Raw genomic sequence first — 23,947 nt, forward strand, 5'->3', positions numbered from 1 at the left:
TTTGGTAAGTTTCACAACTTGTTTTTCTGCGCATAAGAAAATCAAAAAGGAAGAGAAAGTATGTTTTGCTGTTCAGTATTGTACATCAGGCAGTGTCTGTGCAGTCTATCCTACAGGCATATGAAGGAGGGTGTATGTACATTCATATGTTAAGGCAGCCAAGCTAGCACATGCTTAAAGTTGTCATACTATTAGTTTGCAGTAACTCTTTATAAATGGATAGTTTTTCAACATAATGTCCAAGCAATGAAAACATTTCGCTGGATTCCAAGCCAAAGGAATTGCCTCAAGAAATACTCAAAACTTGGACTCTCTGGGGTGTTTCCTAATATCACAACTGTATTGTTTTTTTTTGTCAGTGTGCCTGTATCAATAGCTTCAGGTGAACGCACTTTCAACATATTGAAGCAGGTAAAGACTATCACTGGTTAACGATGGGACAAGAGCGCTTGAATGATCTTATGCTTAATACCAACTGTGACTTTGCACAAAAGCTAGATTTTTCCTCAATAATAAGTGCATTCATTTAAAATCATTTAAAAATTCAAATTATGTCTCACTTTTTATTGGTACTCTATTTTGTTTTCATGTATCTTCATTTTTTAAAAATTATGGCTAGGGGTCTGGGCCTCAGAGAGCCTGAGCATAAACACCCCTTGGACTGATATTGCACACCAGATGCATGGTAAAGTTCGGTCTTCTGATTCAACAATGAGTCTTAGCAAACAAAGAATACCAGTCGTCTTTATGGCCTGAGCGAGACTACCTATCTACCCTGTGGACCTATAGCCATCAACAACTAGGTTGCCCCACCTCATTGCTCATCCGATGGATGCACCTTAGGGAACTGGGTTGGATTAAAACAGGGCCCGAGAAATGAAAGGACAGCATGGTTAATTAGTAAGGGTTTTCTTTCTCTCTTATCTAATAAAGAGACCTCATTTAATCTCTGCTTTAAAAATGGTCTGGAACAAATGAAGCAAAATATTATCCAATTTAAAAGTCAGAGCAATATGATTTAAGAACAGCTGCACCCGAGCTACATCCATACAAGGCATAGGATTCATCATCACATCCATAACCAGTTATTTTATGTTACATATCACCAATCTAAGCTGTCACACAAAATGTACAGGCTAGTCCTTAGACACTATATTACAGGGATATAGCGTTCTGAAAATTAAGGGGCACAAAGCCATACGATCTAACTACTGGTTGTAATTAACTCCAGATGTGGTAGGACTCCACTGAGTGCAGTTGTCCTTCATTCACATGCCCTTGAGGTTCTCAGCAATGGATACACCAGGAAAGACAAACAAGGCATGGAAAAATTGATTTATAAAGACGGGAGAAAAAAATAAAAATTAATTTAAACAATTTATTTTTCTGAAAAAGTCTTGAATATTCATTGAAAGTAAAAATATGCAAAATCCAGTTTTCTTATGCTGTACCGTAATTAAGAAAGACATTACAGTTTTTGTTATAGTTCAAAAGAACAAAGCCATCAGACAAACTGTTCCCTGGCACATAGTCAAACTAACAAAACTAATAATTCTTACTACAGCTTTCCATTGACAGAGAAATATTCTCACACAAGCTGAATTATCAGCCAGTACGCCTCATGATTGACTGAGCAGGTGACTGGTAATATAAAGCAATGTATAGTGAATGGGTTACACGAGAGAGCTTTTCATTTTTAGACCTAGAGTTCAAATCCAACTGAGGCAAGCCTCAAGAAAAATGTCCTGGGCTGGATTCTCATCAAGGGTACAGGTATCAGGATTCGGGAATTTTCCAACCTCTTGATCCTGTCTCCACCCTGGAGGAGTCATCCTCCCAACTTTTATGTTGCCGAAACGGACATGGGCTGGAGATAGAACAGAGCAGGACAGATGGTGAGACTATCAGACTAAAGGGCCAGCCTCTATTTAACAGGACATAAGCCCAGTTGCATTAATGACTGGTAGGCCCTATAGCCCTCAACTCCTGCATCACCTACCCACTCTACCGTTCTCAAACCTCCTGCATCCTCATATCTCCCATGCTCCTCATTTCACCCAGTAGGCACCAAGTACTCAACCAATAAGCCTTATAATACTACAAAGTATTTGACATTTTTTTTTGGTGGGGGGTGCATGGTGGCACAGTGGTTAGCACTGATGCCAAACAGTGCTAGGGACCCGGATTCAATTCTGGCCACGAGTGACTGTGTGGAGTTTGCGGAGTCTGCACATTCTCCCAATGTCGGTGTGGTTTTCCTCCGGGTGCTCCGATTTCCTCCCACAGTCCAAGGCTGTGCAGGTTAGGTGGGTTCATGGGGATAGGGCAGGTGAAAGGGCCCAGGTAGGGTGCTCTTTCAAAGGGTTGGCGCAGAAGAAATGGGCCGAATGGTCACCTGCATTGTCGGGCTTCTATGGCGTATTCATGAGTACTCATGTAATGAGGCCACATGGAAAATAACAGCCATCTGACCATCCATTCAAGATGCTTCTATTGTTACAATTGCCAGATGGCTTCATTGTGAATGCTTGGCTGAACTCCAAAAATAGACTCGGTTTATAGAGCTTGAAGGGAAGTGTTAGCTTGTCTGATTGATATCTTTATTACTTGTAATAATCAAACCTTTCTTTGAAGAGGTTTTTCAATGCCTGTGCGTTTATTTAGTTAAGGTTAAGAGATGTTGAGTGGATTAAATTTATCCTTAATAGCATTTTGCCAGCAACTAAATAACAATATTATGGGAAAGTAAGAGGAGCAATGTTTTCTAAAGGGAATGTTGAATACCTGTGGGGTTTTCTTGGTTTCTGACTCATCACTATGGCCTCCCCTAATGTGTTTCACGCCTCCTCAAAGGGGCTGTGAACCACAACACCCAAACAAAATCGCAAGACGTTTGAAATGGAACCGACAAGGGCAGGAGTGCTCCTTGTGGGCTTACTACCTGCATCCACACCCTACACCAGCAAAAACTGTCAGAAACATGAATGATGGTGGGAATTCCGGAATTGGGTCCGGCCGGACATTTTTAAAGCTCTTTCACCTCCGTCCCGACTCAGACGGAGGCATAAAATTTGGGCCCTGAGCATAAAGACAACAGAGGCGGGATTCTCCCCTACCCAGCGGGGCGGGGTGTCCCGGCGTGATGGAGTGGCGGAAACCACTCCGGCTTGGGCCGCCCCAAAGGTGCGGAGGTTAGGGGCCAAGCCCTCACCTTGAGGGGTTAGGCCCACGGTGGAGTGGTTTCCGCTCCACCGGCTGGCGTGGAAGGCCTTTGGTGCCGCGCCAGACAGGGCCGAAAGGACTTCGGCGGACTGCGTAAGTCCACGCATGCGCGGGAGCGTCAGCGGCTGCTGACGTCATCCCCGCACATGCGCAGGGGAGGGGGTCTCTTCCACCTCCGCCATGGTGAAGACCATGGCGAAGGCAGAAGAAAAAGAGTGCCCCACGGCACAGGACTGCCCGCGGATCGGTGGGCCCCGATCGCGGGCCAGGCCACCGTGGGGGCACCCCCCGGGGCCAGATCGCCCCGCGCCCCCTTCCCTCAGGACCCCGCCCGCGCCGCCTTCTCCCACCAGTAAGGTAGGTGGTTTAATCCACACCGGCGGGAGGGGGTTGACAGCGGTGGGACTTCGGCCCATTGCGGGCCGGAGAATCGCCGGGGGTGGGCCCGCCGACCGGCGCGGTGCGATTCCCGCCCCCGCCGACTGGTGCGGCGCGATTCCCGCACCCGCCGACCGGCGCGGCGCGATTCCCGCTCCCACCGAATCTCTGGTGGCGGAAACTTCGGGACACGGCGGGGGCGGGATTCACGCCAGCCCCCGGCGATTCTCCGACCCGGCGGGGGGTTGGAGAATCCCGCCCCAGGTTCTGAACCATTGTGCAGTCTCAAGCTTTTTTTCTGCAAAATCTTAAATTCAATTTGAACTAGCATTCGTTAAAATAGTCTCGCTCAAAATTCTATTCCTTTAATTAATGCACATTGTTCAAGATGTTCTGTAAATGCATCTAAACTGTGCTAGTTAGGAATGCCGGGCAAGAAAAGAAGCTATTCCTCATCACTGTCCTCCTTACCATGGTAAACTCTCAATACGTTATGCATAGCAAGTCCAAATATTTGATTCTATTAACTAATTATCCACATATGTTAACAGTCCATTTATGTTAATAAAGGGCAAATAGTAAATGTTGCATTTCTGAAATATAGAAAGAAATATTGAAATACAGCAGGCCTGTATCTGAAAAACAACACTTTTGTATTTCAGTTGGGAATTCTTTCAGAACCTTAAGGGTGTGAAGGTAATCAAGCAGAAATGTAAATTTTTTCTCTTTCAAAAACTAACAGATCTGCAATGTATTTCCAGCATTTTCCGTTTTTATACTAATTGGATACAAATATAACCTTCGAGTCAGTGTTATTCTGCATTTAGTTACCTCGTGAAAGAAAGTTCTATGAACACAACGTCAAGATGCAAAAGTAAAGAGAAAATAAAACAAACTACACACGGTTTTCAGGTTTTGAACCCAATGCTTCTACTGCTGCCATGTTGTGAACCATGATACCACGGGGATATTCAGACCATGCTGTCGGCTTATCATCTACAATTATGATATGTTGTAGTTTTGGAACATTAAGGAGGATTTCCTGTGAAATAAAAATGGAAAAGAATGAAAAGTCTAGAATGAATCCTGATCCATCACTTCAAACGTCTGGAAAGCAAAACTTGCATTTTTCTTGTGAAAAATGGATGTTGCACTTTGCAAAATATTATAATCATTGTTATTGTCACACTTCAATAATATGCAACAATTATAAATCTTCAAATAATATTATCTATAGACAGATAATAGAACATTAATCTACTGAGATTATACTGAGACTGGACAATGCTCTAATTAAGCCATACTTGGAATACAATACATAGCTCTAGTTGTCCTACAAGTGTACCTCTGAGTCATGATAGCCGTTATTTAGAGCGGCATGGTAGCACAGTGGTTAGCACTATTGCTTCACAGCGCTAGGGACCCCAGTTCGTTTCCCGACTTGGGTCACTGTCTGTGCGGAGTCTACATGTGCTCCCCGTGTCTGTATGGGTTTCCTCCGGGTGCTCCGGTTTTCTCCCACAAGTCCGAAAAGATATACTTGTTAGGTGAACTGGACATTCTGAATGCTCCCTCAGTGTACCTGAACAGACGGCAGAGTGTGACACTACGGGATTTTCACACTAACTTCATTGCAGTGTTAATGTAAGCCTACTTGTGACATTAGTAAAGATTATGTTTATTAAAAATCTATATAGTGTTTTTGTGTGGGGGTTTTGGGACAGAGGCAGAGACTAGAATTCCCAATATGCTCTGGGTTCTGGCGCAAGTGCAGAACATGGCAGGGACTGCGCATGCTTGGGTTTCTGACGTTTTGTTGACAACTGCAGGAATTGGACAGTGCGCCTGAATGTGGTGTGGCATTAAACAACAGGACTGTGATTATGGCGTGAAAAAAGAGCCCATGTGCCAAGGTTACACAGGAGCTGAGGAGGTGGCAGCTGAAGTGCTGTCATTTGTTCCATGTGCAACTGGGGCTCAGAGAAGCATGTGGTGAACTCGGATCCAGAGAAGCCACACAGCACATTGTAGCTCCTTTCTGCGAGCTGCTGAGAGTTGGAGCAAGCAAAGTCCGGGAGCAGTGGACTTCTGCTCAGAGCAGCTCGATAACTGGGACTGTGCTAGTGATTAGGTGCTGGAGTGCAGCTTTGTGAATCCAGCGAAACACAGTCTGGGGAGGAGAATGAGCATCTGGCAGGCAAGCAGTTGATGAGGCAGTGTGAACGGGAACTGCTGTTGTGGGAAATCAGAAGATAGGTCCATGAAAGCGAGAAGTCGAAATTCCTCGTGAGAAAGACAGAATTTTAAAGAATGTTTGTGACTTGCAGTGATCACTGACATCTGGGTGGGTTGCTGAGAAAATGTATGCGATATGTCTTGGTTGCGTCTGCCATGTAATGTGCAGTTTGTGGGGTGTTGACCACAGTTTGCCTGTTAATTCATGCTTATTTGCTGTTAATTCTGGGATGTTGGAGAATACTTTGTTGTCTTTGGAACAGTAATTTATTTTCTGTTTGTTTAAAACTGAAGTCTTGTGGCTTTATCCCCTTAGTAAGTACTTGGGATATCAAATTTTGCCTACTTTATAACAAGTAATTACTGGTCCCGAACTAGATTGTAGCAAAATTGTGGGTCTGCTCCAGGATTGCATCACTAGACGAACTGCCATGCATAACAGCGTTGATCTATGAAGAAAGATTAAAAATTCTACCTCTGCAGACTGAGGAAAAGATGGCAAACGCAATCCTGTTGAAGCTTACAAAATATTCAATGGATTTTAGGAAAGGTAACATTGAATAACATTCACTTTTTTAAAAAAAATATATTTATTAAAGTTTTTTAACACAATTTCTCTCCCTTACAAACAATAACCCCCCCGTAACAAAAAAAAACGAGAAATCGCACAGAGCAAGATATATACATGGCAAAATGATATATTTACACAGCTTTGTACACTGGCCCTCACCCGTACGTGCCAGTTTCCCCAACCCTTCATGTTATCTCTTGTTCATCCACCCTCCCAGGCAGTCCCCCTTTCCCCCTCCCCTCCCAGGATTCCCCCCCCCCCCACCAAGGTTGCTGCTGCTGCTGACCGACCTTCCTCTAACGCTCCGCGAGATAGTCTAGGAACGGTTGCCACCGCCTGTAAAACCCCTGCGCAGACCCTCTCAAGGCGAACTTAATCCTCTCCAACTTTATGAACCCAGACATATCATTTATCCAGGCCTCCAGGCTGGGGGGCTTCGCCTCCTTCCACATTAGCAAGATCCTTCGCCGGGCTACTAGGGACGCAAAGGCCAGAATGCCGGCCTCTTTCGCCTCCTGCACTCCCGGTTCATCCACTACTCCAAATATTGCTAGCCCCCAGCTTGGCTTGACCCGGACTTTCACCACCTGAGATATTGTTCCCGCCACTCCTCTCCAGAACCCCTCCAGTGCCAGGCAAGACCAAAACATATGGACATGGTTCGCCGGGCTCCCTGAGCATCTTCCACATCTGTCCTCTACCCCAAAGAACCTACTCAACCTCGCCCTCGTCAAGTGCGCTCTGTGGACCACCTTAAATTGTATCAGGCTGAGCCTGGCACACGAGGAGGAGGAATTAACTCTACCTAGGGCATCAGCCCACAGACCTTCCTCGACCTCCTCCCCCAGCTCATCCTCCCATTTACCCTTCAACTCTTCGACCAGCGCTTCCCCCTCTTCTTTCAACTCCTGGTGTATTTCCGACACCTTGCCCTCCCCGACCCATACACCCGAGATCACCCTATCTTGAACTTCTTGTGCCGGGAGCAATGGGAATTCCCTCACCTGTCGCCTCACAAAAGCCCTCACCTGCAGATATCTAAAGGCATTTCCCGGGGGTAACTCGAACTTCTCCTCCAGTGCCCCTAGGCTCGCAAACGTCCCGTTGATGAACAGGTCCCCCATTCTTCCAATCCCCGCCCGATGCCAGCTCTGGAACCCCCCGTCCATCTTCCCCGGGACAAACCGGTGGTTACCCCTGATCGGGGACCACACCGATGCTCCCATTGCACCCCGGTGCCGTCTCCACTGGCCCCAGATCCTTAGTGTTGCCGCCACCACCGGGCTCGTGGTATGCTTTGTCGGCGAGAGCGGCAGCGGTGCCGTCACCAATGCCCCCAGGCTCGTTCCTTTACAGGACGCCATCTCCATCCTCTTCCATGCCGCCCCCTCTCCTTCCATAACCCACTTGCGGATCATCGCCACATTTGCTGCCCAGTAGTAGCTCCCCAGGTTTGGCAGTGCCAACCCTCCTTGATCCCGACTGCGTTCCAGGAACCCTCTCCTTACTCTCGGGGTCTTATTCGCCCACACAAACCCCATAATACTCCTGCCTACTCTCTTAAAAAAGGCCTTAGTGATCACGATGGGAAGGCACTGAAACACAAACAGAAACCTCGGAAGGACCACCATTTTGACCGACTGCACTCTACCCGCCAGCGAGAGCGGTAACATGTCCCATCTTTTGAAATCCTCCTCCATTTGCTCCACCAACCTCGTCAGATTCAGTTTATGTAGGGTCCCCCAACTCCTGGCTATCTGGATCCCCAGATACCGAAAGCTCCCCTCCGCCCTCCTCAGCGGTAGGTCCCCTATACCTCTTTCTTGGTCCCCCGCCTATAATACAAAGAGCTCACTCTTCCCTACATTGAGCTTATAGCCTGAAAACTCCCTTAGAGTCTGCATGACTTCCACCATCCCCTCCATTGGATCCGCCACGTACAGCAACAGGTCATCCGCATATAGCGACACCCAATGCTCTTCTCCCCCTCGGACCACCCCCTTCCATTTATTAGACTCCCTCAATGACATGGCCAATGGTTTGATCGCCAATGCGAACAACAGGGGGGACAGGGGGCACCCCTGCCTCGTCCCTCGGTACAGTCGAAAGTACTCCGGACGACGCCGGTTCGTCACTACACTTGCCATCGGGGCTCTGTAAAGGAGCTTAACCCAATTGATAAACCCTACCCCGAACCCAAACCTACGCAGCACCTCCCAGAGGTACTCCCACTCTACTCGGTCAAAGGCCTTCTCCGCGTCCATAGCTGCCACTATCTCCGCCTCTCCCTCCTCCGATGGCATCATTATCACGTTTAAGAGCCGCCGCACATTGGTGTTTAGTTGCCTGCCCTTTACAAATCCCGTCTGGTCCTCGTGGATTACCCCCGGGACACAGTCCTCGATCCTCGTGGCCAGCACTTTTGCCAGCAACTTTGCATCCACATTGAGGAGCGAGACCGGCCTGTACGATCCACATTGCAGTGGGTCCTTGTCCCGCTTTAGGATCAAAGAAATTGTCGCTTCCGACATTGTCGGGGGCAGGGTCCCCTCCTCTCTTGCCTCATTAAAGGTCCTCACCAGTAGCGGGGCCAACAGGTCTGCGTACTTCCTGTAGAACTCCACCGGGAATCCGCCCGGTCCCAGGGCCTTCCCCGCCTGCATGCTCCCCAAACCCTTGCTCAGCTCCTCCAACCCAATTGGTGCCCCCAAACCAGCCCCCTCTTGCTCCTCCACCCTCGGGAATCTCAGCTGATCTAGGAATCGTCTCATCCCCTCTTCCCCCGCTGGGGGCTGGGATCTGTACAGCTCTTCGTAAAAGGCCTTGAATACCTCGTTTATTTTCGTCGCACTCCGAACTGTGGCTCCCCTTCCATCTTAGGCTCCCCCTATTTCCCTCGCTGCAATCCTCTTACGGAGCTGGTGTGCCAGCATCCAACTAGTCTTTTCCCCAGACTCGTAGGTCGCCCCCTGCGCTTTCCTCCACTGTGCCTCCGCCTTCCCTGTGGTCAACAAGTCAAACTCCGTCTGGAGCCGTCGTCTTTCCCCAAGTAATCTTTCCTCCGGGGCCGTTGTGTATCTCCTGTCCACTCTCAAAATCTCCCCCACTAACCTCTCCCTTTCCATACCCTCTGTCTTCTCCCTATGAGCCCTAATGGAAATTAGCTCTCCCCTGATCACCGCCTTCAACGCCTCCCATACCACCCCCACCCGCACCTCCCCGTTGTCGTTGGCCTCCAAGTACCTTTCGATACACCCCCTCACCTTCCCACACACCACCTCGTCCGCCAGCAGTCCCACATCCAGCCGCCACAACGGGCATTGGTCCCTCTCCTCTCCCAGCTCCAGTTCCACCCAGTGTGGGGCATGGTCCGAAACGGCTATAGCCGAATACTCCGTCCCCTCCACCCTCGGGATGAGCGCCCTACCCAGAACAAAGAAATCTATCCGGGAGTAGGCTTTGTGTACATGGGAGAAGAAAGAAAATTCCCTGGCCTGCGGCCTTGCAAACCGCCATGGGTCCACTCCCCCCATCTGATCCATAAACCCCCTAAGTACCTTGGCCGCCGCCGCCGGCCTCTTTCCAGTCCTTGATTTGGAGCGGTCTAGTGCTGGATCCAACACTGTATTGAAGTCCCCTACCATTATCAGGCCTCCTATCTCCAGGTCCGGAATGCGTCCCAACATGCGCTTCATGAATCCTGCATCATCCCAGTTCAGGGCGTATACGTTTACCAACACCACCCACATCCCTTGCAGCCTACCGCTCACCATTACATATCGCCCTCCATTGTCCGCTACAATAGTCTTCGCCTCAAATGACACCCGCTTTCCCACCAATATTGCCACCCCTCTATTCTTCGCGTCCAGTCCCGAGTGGAATACCTGTCCTACCCATCCCTTTCTTAGCCTGACCTGGTCCGCCACCTTCAGATGCGTCTCTTAGAGCATGGCCACGTCCGCCTTCAGTCCCTTTAAGTGCGCGAACACTTGAGCCCTCTTCACCGGCCCATTCAGGCCCCTCACATTCCACGTTAGCAGCCGGATTGGAGGGGCTCTCACCCCCCCACCCCCCCCACGCCCCGCCGACTAGCCATCTCCTTTTCTGGGCCAGTCCCGTGTCCACGCCTCCCTCACCCTCCAGTCCCCCAGAGGGGGGATCCCCATCCCGACCACCTCTTCTGTGTCCCATTCCCTTTCGGCCAGTGCAGCAGCAACCCTTTCCCCACCCCCCCTTCCCCCCCTCCCCTCCCCCCCCGCTAGACCCCTGTCTAGCTTTTTTGCTCCCCCCATGTCACTCCCGTCAGTCAGCTGACGCCTGCTGTCCCCCGGCTTCCCCCGCTGTCCCACTGACCTCCCCGCATGGGAGTCTCCCAATCCATATGCATTCCTTCGTTCCCCTTCCCGCCTTTCTTACCGTGCGTGGGAAAACACCCCGCGCTTTCCAAAGACCGCTCCGCCCCCTCTGGCGCAGCTCCTGTCACGGCCTTGTCTCTCTCCCCCAGCCCTTGTAACATTTCCTGCGCGTGATTGACCCCCCATATACAACAACCATCACAGATCAAACCTCAAACATCCCCACTACCCTCACAAACCCTCAGTTAGAGTCCAACTTTTCGGCTTGTACAAAGGTCCACGCCTCTTCAGGCGTTTCGAAGTAATAGTGTTGGCCCTTGTATGTGACCCACAGTCGCGCTGGCTGCAGCATTCCGAATTTCACTTCTTTCCGGTACAACGCCGCTTTGGCCCGGTTGAAACCCGCTCTCCGCTTTGCAACCTCCGTGCTTCAGTCCGGGTATATTTGGATCTCTGCATTGTCCCACTTACTGCTCCGCTCCTTCTTGGCCCATCACAGGACCCACTCTCTGTCCATGAACCGGTGGAACCTCACCACCATCGCCCTTGGCGGCTCATTTGCCTGGGGCTTCTTCGTCAGCACCCGATATGCCCCGTCCAACTCCAGCGGCCTCGAAGGGGCCTTCGTGCCCATCATCGCCTCGAGCATCGTGCTCGCGTATGCCCCGGCATCAGCCCCCTCCACTCCCTCAGGGAGACCCAGGATTCGCAGATTCTTTCTCCTCCATCTGTTCTCCAGGTCTTCGAGTCTTCCCGCCCACCTCTTGTGTAGCGCCTCGTTCTGCTCCACTCTCACCGCCAGGCCCACGAGCTCGTCCTCGTTCTGACTGACTCTTTTCTGTACCTCCTGGATCTTAGCTTCGTGGGCCTTCTGGGTGATCCCGAGTCCTTCAATTGCTGAAAGCATAGGCGCCAACATCTCCTTGCGCATCTCCTTGCGCTGCTCCTCGAAGCAGCGCCTGATGAACTCCTGCAGCTCCCCTTTGTCCCTGGCCGCCGCCATTTTGTTTTCTTTCCCTCGCTTCTCCCGTTGCTCCAGTGCCGCTCCTTTGGCCTTTACACTTCTGGTCCGTTTAAAAAGTCTATGGAAACTCCTGAAAAAGGTCTGAGTGTCAGTTCCAGATGGGAGCTGCCGAATGCGCGACCTACTCCTCCATGGCCGCCACCGGAAGCCTCGTCCCTGCTTCTTCAATGGCCCTGGTAGATCCTTTCACAGTTGTTCCCTCTGCTGCTAGAATTCACCTTTGATAGAGTCAAGTCAGATTGCAGCTTTAAGCTTGCCCTTCCCCCACCTGCATGCTGGAAGAGGCCCTTGTCTAAACCTGCAGCCAAAGCCAAATCCTTTACTGTTTCTGCCGGGTTTGGCAGCCAAAAGACATAACATTCCTGGGGACACTGTCAGGGGAATGCTGCAGTCTTCTTGCCACACCGGGAAATGTCAAACAAATGCCGTGGGGGCCCTGTAAAAGAGCCCAAAAGTCCATTCCAAGCGGGAGCTATCGAATATGCGACCTAGCTCTGCATAGCCGCACCCGGAAGTCTTGAATAACATTCACAATGAGTCAGGGTAGATCAGAGACCAAAGATATAGCTAACAAAAACATTATTTACAATAGATATCAAATGAATATTGTCAATAACTACATTAAATAATTTGCCTTACACAGTAACAGAGATAAACCTTTCAGGACATTACAACTGTACGAGTTAGAATATTGGAATTCCAATGAATGGCCTTTCTCATTCTTCAATTTTCATAGGTTCATGTGAGCAATAGAAAGCAATTTAACAGCTTCGCTATGAGGCAATAACTAGAGTGCAATTTTTCAAATGGATTCCGGATGCATACACAATTGCTAAAAGCAGTCGTTTTTCTGAAAAGCTCAATACCAAAGCAAAATACTACAGATGCTGGAAATCAGCAATGGAAACAAAGAATACTGGAAACATTCGGCAGATTAGGGCAGGTCAGTAAACTTTTTCCGGTCCTTTCACCAGAACTGGAAGCTCAATTTTAACTTTGTACAAAAGAATGCATGGATTTTGGAGTTCAACATTTTTCCTGCTAACTCCATTTATCCCTCCACTAATGCTGCCTGACCTGTTGAGTATTTTCAGCATCATCTGCATTTATACATCATTTTTCAATTTTAATATTAGAGATTATTTTCACAACAACTGTCACGCAAAAGTGCAACACTTTAATCGTTTCCGATAAAGAAAATTTGAGTTTCATATTTCACATATATGTTGGAATTCTTTAATCCTGAGATGTAATACTGAGGTAACACGGTTTAACTTCTCCTTGGGTAGCCCCTCAGCGTCAACGATAACTTGCTTCCATATTGGGGAGGTGGTTTCTGCAGTTTTTGAATAGTCCGATCCTGGATCAGTAGACTCTGCCACAGGTTTGGCAGGTGGTATTTGATGAGGTGGGTGGATGGGACACTCTCCTTCTGCTGTTTACGCTTGGCCTTCCCATGCTCCACCCACACGCTCGAGATGATTAGAGCCCTCACGGATGCTTTTTCTCCAGTTTGTGCGTTCTAAGGCAACCAATTCCCACGTGTCGATGCATGAGTTATATATGTTTAGGTAGGCTTACAGAGCGTCCTTGTGGCGTATCCTCTGCCCTCCTCGTTATCGCTTACCACTGCGGATCTCTGAATAGAGCACTTGTTTCGGGAGTCTCGTGTCAGGCATGCAGGCAACGTAGCCTACCCATCGCAGCTGATCAGGTGTGACCAGTGCCTTGATACTGATATTGTTCTGGGAAAGGACGATCACGTTGGTACACCAATCCTGCCAGTGGAGTTGCAGGATTTTGCGGGGGCAACGTTGGTGATATCTCTCCAGGGATTTGAGGTGTCTGCTGTACATTGTACCTGTTTTGGATGTATACAGGAGGGAGGGGACCACTTCTGCTTTGTAGACCATGAGCTTGGTGCTGGGTTTGAGGTTTCAGTCTTCGACGCTCTGTTCCTCAGGCGTCTGAAGACTGCAATGGAGTCGATGTTGAAATTTTGTCGTCAATGTCTGCTCACACCGAGAGGAGGTTCCCGAGGTATGGCAGGTGATCCACATTGTCCAAGGGCTCACCGTGCATCTCGACGGTCGGAGTTTTTTGCGGGGGAGGGGGCTAGTTTTGTGTGGCAGGAGGTTGGTAGAGAACCTTTGTTTTCTGAATGTTTAGTCGGAGGCCCATTCCCTCATATGCCTTGGTGAATGCGTTGACGATGGTTTGTAGCTCGGCCTTTGAATGAGTGCACACACAGGTGTTGTCTGCGTACTGTAGCTCGATGGCAGAGGTTGGTGTGGCCTTGGTTCTGGCTTGGAAGCACTGGAGGTTGAACAGTTTCCCACTTGTCTGGTAGGTCAACTCCACTCCAGTGAGGAGCTTCAGGGTGGCTGTGTGGAGTGCTGCTGCGAGGAAGGTGGAGAAGAGCATAGGTGCAGCCCTGTTTGATCCCACTTTGCACAAGTATTGGGTCTGTGGTGGTTCCGTTGGTGACGATCATGGCTTGCATGTCATCATGGAGCAGGTGGAGAATGGTGACAAATTTCTGTGGCAGCCAAATTTTAGGAGGATGTTCCACAATCCCTCACGGTTGACAGTCGAAGGCCTTTGCAAGATCGAAGGCAGCTATGTGCAGAGGTTGATGCTGCTCCCTGCACTTTGCCTGGATTTGTCACGCGCAGAAGATCATTTCCATTGAGCCTCTTGATGGGCGGAAGCTGCAGAGACTCAGGGAAGAGCTGTTCAGTCACTGGGAGGAGGCGGTTGAGGAATATTCTCACGGTGATCTTTCCCGTGGAGGCGAGTAGGGAAATCCCTCTAATTTCCTCAGTCGGACCTGTCTCCTTTCTTGAAGATGGTCACCATTAAAGCATGGATTCTTGTCAAGAGTGCCTCTCCACTACATTTTTATAGAGGCCTTGTTATTCTTCAACTGTCAGATGGCCTTTTCGACCTCACGACGAGCTGTAGTTGTGCTGAGATGCTGGCGGGTAGAGTGTTGCGGGATGGTGTCCAGGTCGTCGAATGCTGTGTCTTGATTGAGGAGGTCTTCTAAGTGCTCTCTTGACTGCCTCTCTGTCTTTGATGAGCACTCCTCCATATTTGGCTCTCTGTGAGGTGGGTCCCTGGGTAGTCGGACCGTAGATGGTTTTGATTGCACTGAAAAAGCCAGTTTAACTATAAAGACCCCATATCACCCAACAATATATCAAACAAGCATATAGAACTTTCCCCACCTTTTAGCAATTTTTAAATTACAGGAATGTTGAACCTCTTGCAAAAACGCTGGAAAATAAGCAAAAAAACTTGCAAACAGCAATGAAATTTTATTACCTACCTTCAGCTTTGTTTGCAGAAGTTTCTTGCTTGTGATGATATGAGTGACTTCAGTTTCATTCAAACCATGTGCAATTGCTTGACCTCCCAAAGTTGCGTAGAGGGTGACAACTGGAAAATAAAACAGGGGCTGAATTTCAGCACAATTCACAGAATGAATTCACAATCAATAAACTTCCTAAAAGGCATAATGGAAGAACTTTCTAAATGCCAGTTAATGACAAGGTTGTGAACCAATTAATTTTAAATGTTCAAACGCATCGTGGTTTGTGGTCAGGGTTTTATAGAATAAATAAATAACCTGGCTTAATTAGTCTTAAATTTCATAAAAGTTCTTTTGAATATTATGACCATTTGACTTTAAAACATCCCTACCTCAAGGTTTGCAGCAGCAATCATCTACAAAAACAATGCAAATTATTAAAGCCATTTTAATAATAAACTGCATTTTCTCATATTTATGTTCCCTCACACACTCTGACTAGCTGGTATACATGTTGCATTTCAGGCTGTGCATTCAATTCACAACAATGCGCTGTATACATAAGACTTTCAAAGATAAAGAATCACCCTTGCTGAGATCATAGAATCAACATTTGCAGTATGAAATAATTCCTGGTCATAAAGTCAAAAGCTGGCAGCTGACTACAAGGGCATTCAGTCAGTCAGTTAGTGGGTCAATGTAGCCAGACAAGCTGAAATTCTTTGGAGGGGGGATTTCTTTTCTGACATTCGAGGTCAACCTTTCAGCTGTATGAGAAAACTACGTCTGACAGCTCCCATTTCCTGCTGCACAATGTTGGTTTCAGAGATAAATTACTGGTACTTTTATTTTGGCGGGTGCAAGAGGCAGGAACATTACCATCGTCATTCCCACGAGCACTCACCACATAGTCCAATGACCTTTCCATAAGAAATCAACAAGGGAACATTTTAACCAGATTTAAAGAAAGAAATTAAAATACAAGAGTACTAACATTTCACAGGATGGTTAAACAAATGATCAACTTAAAAAAAATAAAAATGGAAAACTTGTTAAACATGATATAGTTTTTGCAATTGCCGCAGTAAGGAGTTAAAGAATGATGTGTGTATTCTTCACTATTATGCATTGACGTCATGGAGAAAACCAGGAAGGAGTACCGGGCAGATGTAATTCATTAGCACCAGCACTGACCTCGATGTCATCAGCTCTCAGCAGAGTCACCTAACAATTTCTCAGGCAAGGCTGGGTGGATACGTGTGAGCGCTCATGGCAAGTTTCCTTAAAGCATAAAGTTCAGATTGCATTTCTACTTGTATAAATCAGTCTGGCTGGGGCCATCACAAGGGTTGCAGTGTGCTTGGCAGTATTTGAAGCTTAGCATTATTTGAATTAGAATGCAGAAGAAAAATAGCTACAAATGTGCAACATGACAAATGGAAGATTTCATGAAACCTTTAACATTCTGCAATTTATTTTTTAAACTACAAGTTTGTTATTTCTATTAAGTTTTTTTTAAATTCCAATTAAGGGGCAACTTAGCATTTCCAATCCACCTACCCTGCACATCTTTGTGCTGTGGGGTGAGGCCCATGCAGACACGGTGAGAATGTACAAACTCCACACAGACAGTAACCCGGGGCCGGGATAGAACCTGGGCCCTCAGCGCCATGAGGCAGCAGTGCTAACCACTGCTCCACCATGTGGCGTTGGGTGCTCTGGTGCACAGATGAGCCAACACAGTTGTATGTGGTACAACTCTATTTTATTATAACTCTTATAATACAGTTCGTTCTGGATACTCTGCACGTGCTGTCTCCCTGAGTGTGTTTGGCAATAGATGTGTCCTGGTTCTCCTCTGCAGCTAATACTGACCACCGGGGGTCGTGTCTGTGCTTTTATATCTTTCTGTCATTGGTTGTGGTGTTGTGTGTTCTGATTTGTCTGTTGGTGTGTCTATCATGATGTGTTGTGTAGTGGAGCATGGTAGGCTGTTATAGCCTTCTTGCTGTTCACGTGAGCATGGCAGACTTGCATCGTCTGCCGCTGGTTGGTCAGGAGAGGTTGCTAGACCCTCATGGTCTTGTTCCTGCAAGGACTGCGCTTTGGAGTCTTGCGTTCCTTCCATCGTGGAGTCCGTCCACGAGCTCTCTGTGGAGGCTTGTGACACTGGAGTCACTTCTTGTTCGTGCAAGGACTGCGCTCTGGAGTCTTGCGTTGCTTCTATCGTGGAGGCTGTCCACGAGCTCTCTGTGGAGGCTTGTGACACTGGAGTCACTTCTTGTTCGTGCAAGGACTGCGGTCTGGAGTCTTGCGTTGCTTCTATCGTGGAGGCTGTCCACGAGCTCTCTGTGGAGGCTTGTGACACTGGAGTCACTTCTTGTTCGTGCAAGGACTGCGCTCTGGAGTCTTGCATTTCTGCAATTGTGGAGTCTGTCCACGAGCTTGCTGTGGAAGCTTGTGACACTGGAGTCACTTCTGGTTCATGCGAGGACTGCACTCTGGAGTCTTGCATGTCTTCTTTCATAGAGTCGGGAACGTTGAGCGGGACGTGGACCACGCTCTGTGTGGCAGCAGGGCACTCTCCGTGTGCTTGCACCGCTCCCTGTCTGTTAATGTCAGGCTGCAGCATCATCCGGTACTGATAAGTTGGAACGTCATATCTGCTGGATTGAAGATCCTCAAATCCGAAAAATGAATCCGCATCTGCGTCGGATTCAATGTGGGGGCCGCCAATGTGCAACACGAAAGGTTCGTCCGAGTCATAGTCATATAGGACCACGGAGCTATCATTGGGCTCGCGAGGTCCGGAAACACTGTAAAAATCGTCATCGAAGTATTCAAGGTCGGAATCATCGGCTTGTGCGTAGGTAACTGCTTGTCGGAGGGTTCTTCGGAGGTCAAATTCATCTCCTGGGTCAATTTGCGGCACTGTGCTGTCATTCCAGGTGAGGGAAGGTTGTTTTACAGCTTTAACAGATTTTTGTTTTTTTGATTTGGGACATTTCCCTTTTAAATTGGATTTGGGACGTTTCCCTTTTAAATTGGTGCAGTCTGGGGCCTCTGACACCCTGACGCTCGGTATGTAGCACGTAGGAAGCGACTGCGCATGCTCAGATCGCTGTTCCTTTACCGATGGCCGTTTTCTTGACTGCGCATGCGCAGCATCTCGCGCATGCGCAAACGAAACTTCCGGTTCTGCGCACTTCTCGCGCAACTGTGCTAGCGTTATACCTTTAGCAAGATGGCCGCCGACCTCGACCCAGCCTTTTCTCAGGCCCGGGATTTCGGCCTCTGGGAATTCGGGCTCCGGGATCCCAGCCACGAGGTGAGTACTGCAGCTTTTCTTACCTTTAAGTGCCCATTGGATTGCGTATTCTTCACAGTACTTGGAGAATTTGCCCAGGACTGCCTGGTAATCGTACCTTTGCTGCCTCCTGAAGAACCTGAACCTTCTGAATATTTCTCTTGCCCTTGCACCGGCGACGGTGAGGAGAAATTAAATTTTTTCCCTATCATCCAGGTCTTTGAGTTCAGCTGCCACCAGGAACAATTCGAAATTTTGCCGGAATCGCCGCCAGTTTTCGTGGAGGTCGCCGTGGCACTGGAGCGCCTGCGGAACCGGGAGCTCGTACATCATGCCTGGGCACTGCTGGTTGTCTGTGTACACTGAGGTATGCCGGCAGGTATCGATCCACTCCTGTACCATGTGGTGTTGGGTGCTCTGGTGCACAGATGAGCCAACACAGTTGTATGTGGTACAACTCTATTTTATTATAACTCTTATAATACAGTTCGTTCTGGATACTCTGCACGTGCTGTCTCCCTGAGTGTGTTTGGCAATAGATGTGTCCTGGTTCTCCTCTGCAGCTAATACTGACCACCGGGGGTCGTGTCTGTGCTTTTATATCTTTCTGTCATTGGTTGTGGTGTTGTGTGTTCTGATTTGTCTGTTGGTGTGTCTATCATGATGTGTGTGTTTGAATATCATGACACACCAGACACCCATCTTTCTATGACGTTTACTGCTGCTTTTGATGTGTGATTCAACATTGGGGGCAGTGAATTTTTAAAAATCAACAAATTCGAATGCAATAAATTATAGAAGTTTGGAACTGAAGTGATGATTTGATTTGCTACATTTGGTACGTCCATTAGTCATTAAATAGTAAAACAAAAAGAATTTAAAGGTAGAAAAGCAGCATGGTAGCATAGTGGTTAGCACAGTTGCTTCACAGCTCCAGGGTGCCAGGTTCAATTCCCGGCTTGTTCACTGTCTGTGCGGAGTCTGCACGTTCTCCCCGTGTCTGCGTGGGTTTCCTCTGGGTGCTCCGGTTTTCTCCCACAGTCCAAAGATTTGCAGGTTAGGTGGATTGGCCATGCTAAATTGCCCTTAGTGTCCAAAAAAAGGTTACGGTTAAGTGGGGGTTACTGGGTTACGGGGATAGGGTAGAGACGTGGGCTTGAGTAGGGTGCTCTTTGTAAGGGCCGGTGCAGACTCGATGGGTCGAATAGCCTCCTCCTGCACTGTAAATTCTATGTTTCTATGAAAAGACCCACCTCAAACATGATAAGTACATGCACATATAGGACTGCTAATTTATTATCACTAATCAATGTGCAAGGTCAACCTTGTGTACAAGATCAGCCAAATTTTGTGACTCCAAAATCCTGTTTTTTTCTCATGTATTTGGCGTACAAGTGAATCCCCTCTTTACATGATGTGCTGAATTCGCATAAGCAGTCAACCACAATTTTCCACTCCACAAATGCACGCAAGAGATCAAGCAAGCGATGCAGGCCATGTTGCAAAATGCAGGAGAGTTTAAGACAAGCCCACCCTCTTGGTGCCAGATATGGATTACCTTTTAAAACAGTTTTGATACTTGGTATACAAGTATTTTTGGAGGGATTTTGAGGCTTCAAACAGTTGTAAAATATCACAAATGTAATTAATTACATTTGAAGATGTTTTGGTGTTCATTTGCACCAAGCACAGTCAGTATATTTGCTAATAATAAGATTCAATTTCAAAATAGGATTTCATAGTACATTATATGGAGTAGGACAGCTCTGCAACCCCAACATTCCAATTCGACAGCCATTAGAAAACTTTCCAATTCTACTTCCGTGGTTTATGATATCAGCAAGAACCAAGACATAAATATCTTTCCATCTCTCACCAACTCTCTCCAAATCCCCAGCTCTCTCTTCTCTTAGTCCCAATTATACCCTGCCCTCTACTGTAGCACACTGGGTTAAATAGCTGGCTTGTAATGCAGAACAAAGCCAACAGCACGGATTCAATTCCCGTACCGGCCTCCCCGAACAGGCGCCGGAATGTAGCGACTAGGGACTTTTCACTGTAACTTCATTGAAGCCGACTTGTGACAATAAGTGATTATCATTATTATTATTATTTGGTCCAAATACTACCTGTTATTGATGCAGTGTCAATACCATGGGAAATTGATTCTTCAAGTTTAAATCCATGAGCTAAATGTAATGTTTACAGGCTCATGCTACAGATCCTTAGTCCCACAGGGAAGTATGCACATAGGGCGGCAGGGTGGCGTAGTGGTTAGTGTAGAGTTTGCACATTTTCCACTTGTCTGTGTGGGTCTCACCCCCACAACCCAAAATATGGGCATGGTAGGTGGCAACAGTAATTTGCCCCTTAATTGGGAAAAAATAATTGGGTACTCTAAATTTATTTATTTTTTAAACTGTGCACATAGGCTTCATTACCTTTAATGGATGGGAAGTCAAGTACTACACTTATCTGTGGCCTCATTTCTATGGGTGGGATTTACCGACCAACCTGCCTTGTGTTCCGTGGCAGCAGGAGGTGGCCCGCCATTGCCCGGCGGCGGGATCTTCTGGTTCCTCATTGACCCACCCCATGCCCTTGGGAAACCTGCAGCGGGGAGGCACTATAGGCAGAATGGGAAGATCCCACCGGCATGAATGGCTGGAAAATCCCGCCCTATGTTTCTCAAGTTGCTCTAAGATCAGTTTTTCCATTTAAAATGGATGTGTCAATAAGGAATTTGCAAATAACAAATATAAGCACATTTTGAACAGAGGCATAATTAGCAGGATCCAGGAATCATATCGACTTGGAGTCTTGGCTGAACATTCCAATCCAATGACTAAGGCAAGGATTGAAGAGCCTGAAGTTTGTGCCATTCCTTTTCAGTGTTACTATGGGATAATTTTTAAACTTTTCACAATTTATGGCATTGCCTGAACTATCATAGTAATCATAGAATTTACAGTGCAGAAGGAGGCCATTCGGCCCATCGAGTCTGCACCGGCTCTTGGAAAGAGCACCCTACCCAAGGTCAACACCTCCACCCTATCCCCATAACCCAGTAACCCTAAGTTCAATTTTGGACACTAAGGGCAATTTATCATGGCCAATCCACCTAACCTGCACATCTTTGGACTGTGGGAGGAAACCGGAGCACCCGGAGGAAACCCACGCACACACGGGGAGGATGTGCAGACTCCGCACAGACAGTGACCCAAGCCGGAATCGAACCTGGGACCCTGGAGCTGTGAAGCAATTGTGTTATCCACAATGCTACCGTGCTGCCCTGCTTTGTTACCGATTGCAACTAACATAAATGGAACAAAAAATCAATCCCTTCAGTAAAGGGAGAGGAAATAGATCAGAAATCAATACAATTGCCCTTTCTTTTTTTTAAAAAGCTTAAAAAAAAGAATAGTAAGCCTGAAGATACCATCACAATTTTATAAACTCTCATTTCCCTAGTGAAACAAATGTTTTTCAGAGAAATGGGTCTCATCATGCAGCTGGAGCTCCGAGACTGCTGCAATTTCTAGACCACGGACCTGGCAGAGAAAGAGACAGTGCCCCCAATTGATGGGCGAGCAGAATGAGCCTTTAGAATGATTAAAAATTACTGCAAGTGGTACTCGATGGGGGCAGAGGGTTCCTGGTGGGATATGGGAAAGAGGGGGGAGGGGAGGGAAAAGCTGTACTGGGGGTAGGGTGGTGGTGGCAGTGGCAAAGAGGCTTTCCAGTCTCAGTTTCAACCATTTTTGTAAGAACCATAAAAGACAACATTTAATCACAGAATGTTGCGCAATCTAGTTAGAGGTCTGTAACTTCCTCAGAGTGGCAATCTCTGTCAGATTGCCAATTTGGATGAAATTATCCTCGCTGTAATTCCAAATCAGTGTCTCACCCAACCTTCCTCCTCGGAACAGAGAGACCGGGAAGGGGGGCGAGGGGGGGGGGGGGGGGGGGGGGTTGTAGTCCAGAGGGGGTCATGAGGGCAGGAAGGACTGGACAGACCCCTGCTGAGAGGACTGGTCAGGGCCTGGAGGGGAAGGGTTAATGGGGACTGGATGGCAGAGTGGGAAGTTGTAACGGGGGAGGGGGGGGCTGAGAGGACTGGTCAGGGTCTGGAGGGGAGGGGGCAGCAGTGAGGGGGGCCGGAGAGCAGAGCGGGAAGTGGTGGTGGTGATGGGGCACTGTGGAGCAATGGGGCCCCTGAGTGGGGGTGGGGGATCATGTGTGTGCATGCACGTGTTTGTGCAGGGTATCCTGTGCGAAGCTGGGTCTGGGGCGTTTAAATAGCTACTCTGGAGTGTGACGTAATGTTTTTCTTCCAACTCTGGCAGTCACTGAAGTTTGCGATTTAAATCACATCTGTCGATGTTTCCCAAACCAGAGGAAGCTAGCAGTTCTGAACAGTTGCTGATAAACCTTTACACAGGACCTCCTAAAGGGATTCCCCAGCCCATCATTGGGGTACCTCCCAAATGCAACGCTGGTGAACCAGGAAGTTATGGGCAGAATATATCCAGAAGATAGGGCAATTGAAATTTACAAAGTTAGATGATGAGGCTGAGTTTTTAAAATAAATTTAGAGCACCCAATTCATTTTTTCCCAATTAATGGGCAATTTAGTGTGGCCAATCCACCTAGCCTGCACATCTTTGGGTTGGGGGGGTGAAACCGACACAAACATGGGAAGAATGTGCAAACTCCACACGGACAGTGACCCAGAATCGGGATCAAACCTGGGACCTCGGTGCCGTGAGACAGCAGTGTAAACCACTGCGCCACCGTGCTGCCCCTGATGTGGCTAAGTTATGAGAACTAAAGGAATTGATTTATTAAAATTGAAGGTGAATAAAAGGAAATAGTATCAATTCTCCAAATTTGAAATGAAAGCAGAAAATGCTGAAGATGTCAGCACGTATGGGGAGAACCAGCAGGTTATGATGCTTCAAGTGTGTACCCTTCGTCGGAACTCAGTGTGAGAGGGGGTTTGACAGGAGGTGCTCAAAGTAGTAAGAGAAATCAACATGATATGCATAGATGACTTATTTCTATTGGTACGCAAGTCAAAAACAAAAAGGCATGACCGAAGATCAAAAAAAATGAAACATAAAGGGAGAGATTAAAGTTGTCAGAACAGGGAATGCACCAACCATAGGTGGTGATCAATGTTAGAACCGATTATTGTTCAAAAAATAGGGCATGGGGGTAAAGCAGGGAAATGGAATTGAGTTTGGGATACAGGAGGGGGGAAAGCTTGCAAATGGGATTTTTTTTAAATACCCCCACAATCTGCTTAAATTCAGCTCAGCTCAGGGAAACGAAGGGCTGAATGATTGGTTCCAGTGCTAACATTTCTATGCTGCAAACTGCAGACATTACTGAATTGTTAGTTCTGAACCTGAAGAACATCAAAATAATTTACAGTTGAAATCAAGGATTGTGAAATGCTGGAATATCAAGATTGTTTCAATATTTATATTATTACTTAAACAATTCTAACAGGATTAAAATTAACAGAAATTGGACGAGT

The 23,947-nt window shown here is 47.6% G+C and overlaps 1 protein-coding gene across 3 annotated transcripts in view; it reads right to left on the reverse strand.

Moving 5' to 3' along the window:
- The window catches only part of acsl3a (acyl-CoA synthetase long chain family member 3a), a 170,964-nt gene that overhangs the window by 48,128 nt on the left and 98,889 nt on the right, over positions 1–23,947 (reverse strand). For all 3 annotated transcript variants that reach the window (XM_072474530.1, XM_072474529.1, XM_072474531.1), the window contains 2 exons: positions 15,117–15,226; positions 4,504–4,642 (listed from right to left, as the gene is read on the reverse strand). In XM_072474530.1, coding sequence (XP_072330631.1) covers positions 4,504–4,642; positions 15,117–15,226 — 249 coding nt within the window. The remainder of the gene's footprint in view (positions 1–4,503; positions 4,643–15,116; positions 15,227–23,947) is intronic.

The sequence above is a fragment of the Scyliorhinus torazame genome, chromosome 14 (assembly GCF_047496885.1).
Source record: "Scyliorhinus torazame isolate Kashiwa2021f chromosome 14, sScyTor2.1, whole genome shotgun sequence".
Classification (NCBI taxonomy): Eukaryota; Metazoa; Chordata; class Chondrichthyes; order Carcharhiniformes; family Scyliorhinidae; genus Scyliorhinus; species Scyliorhinus torazame.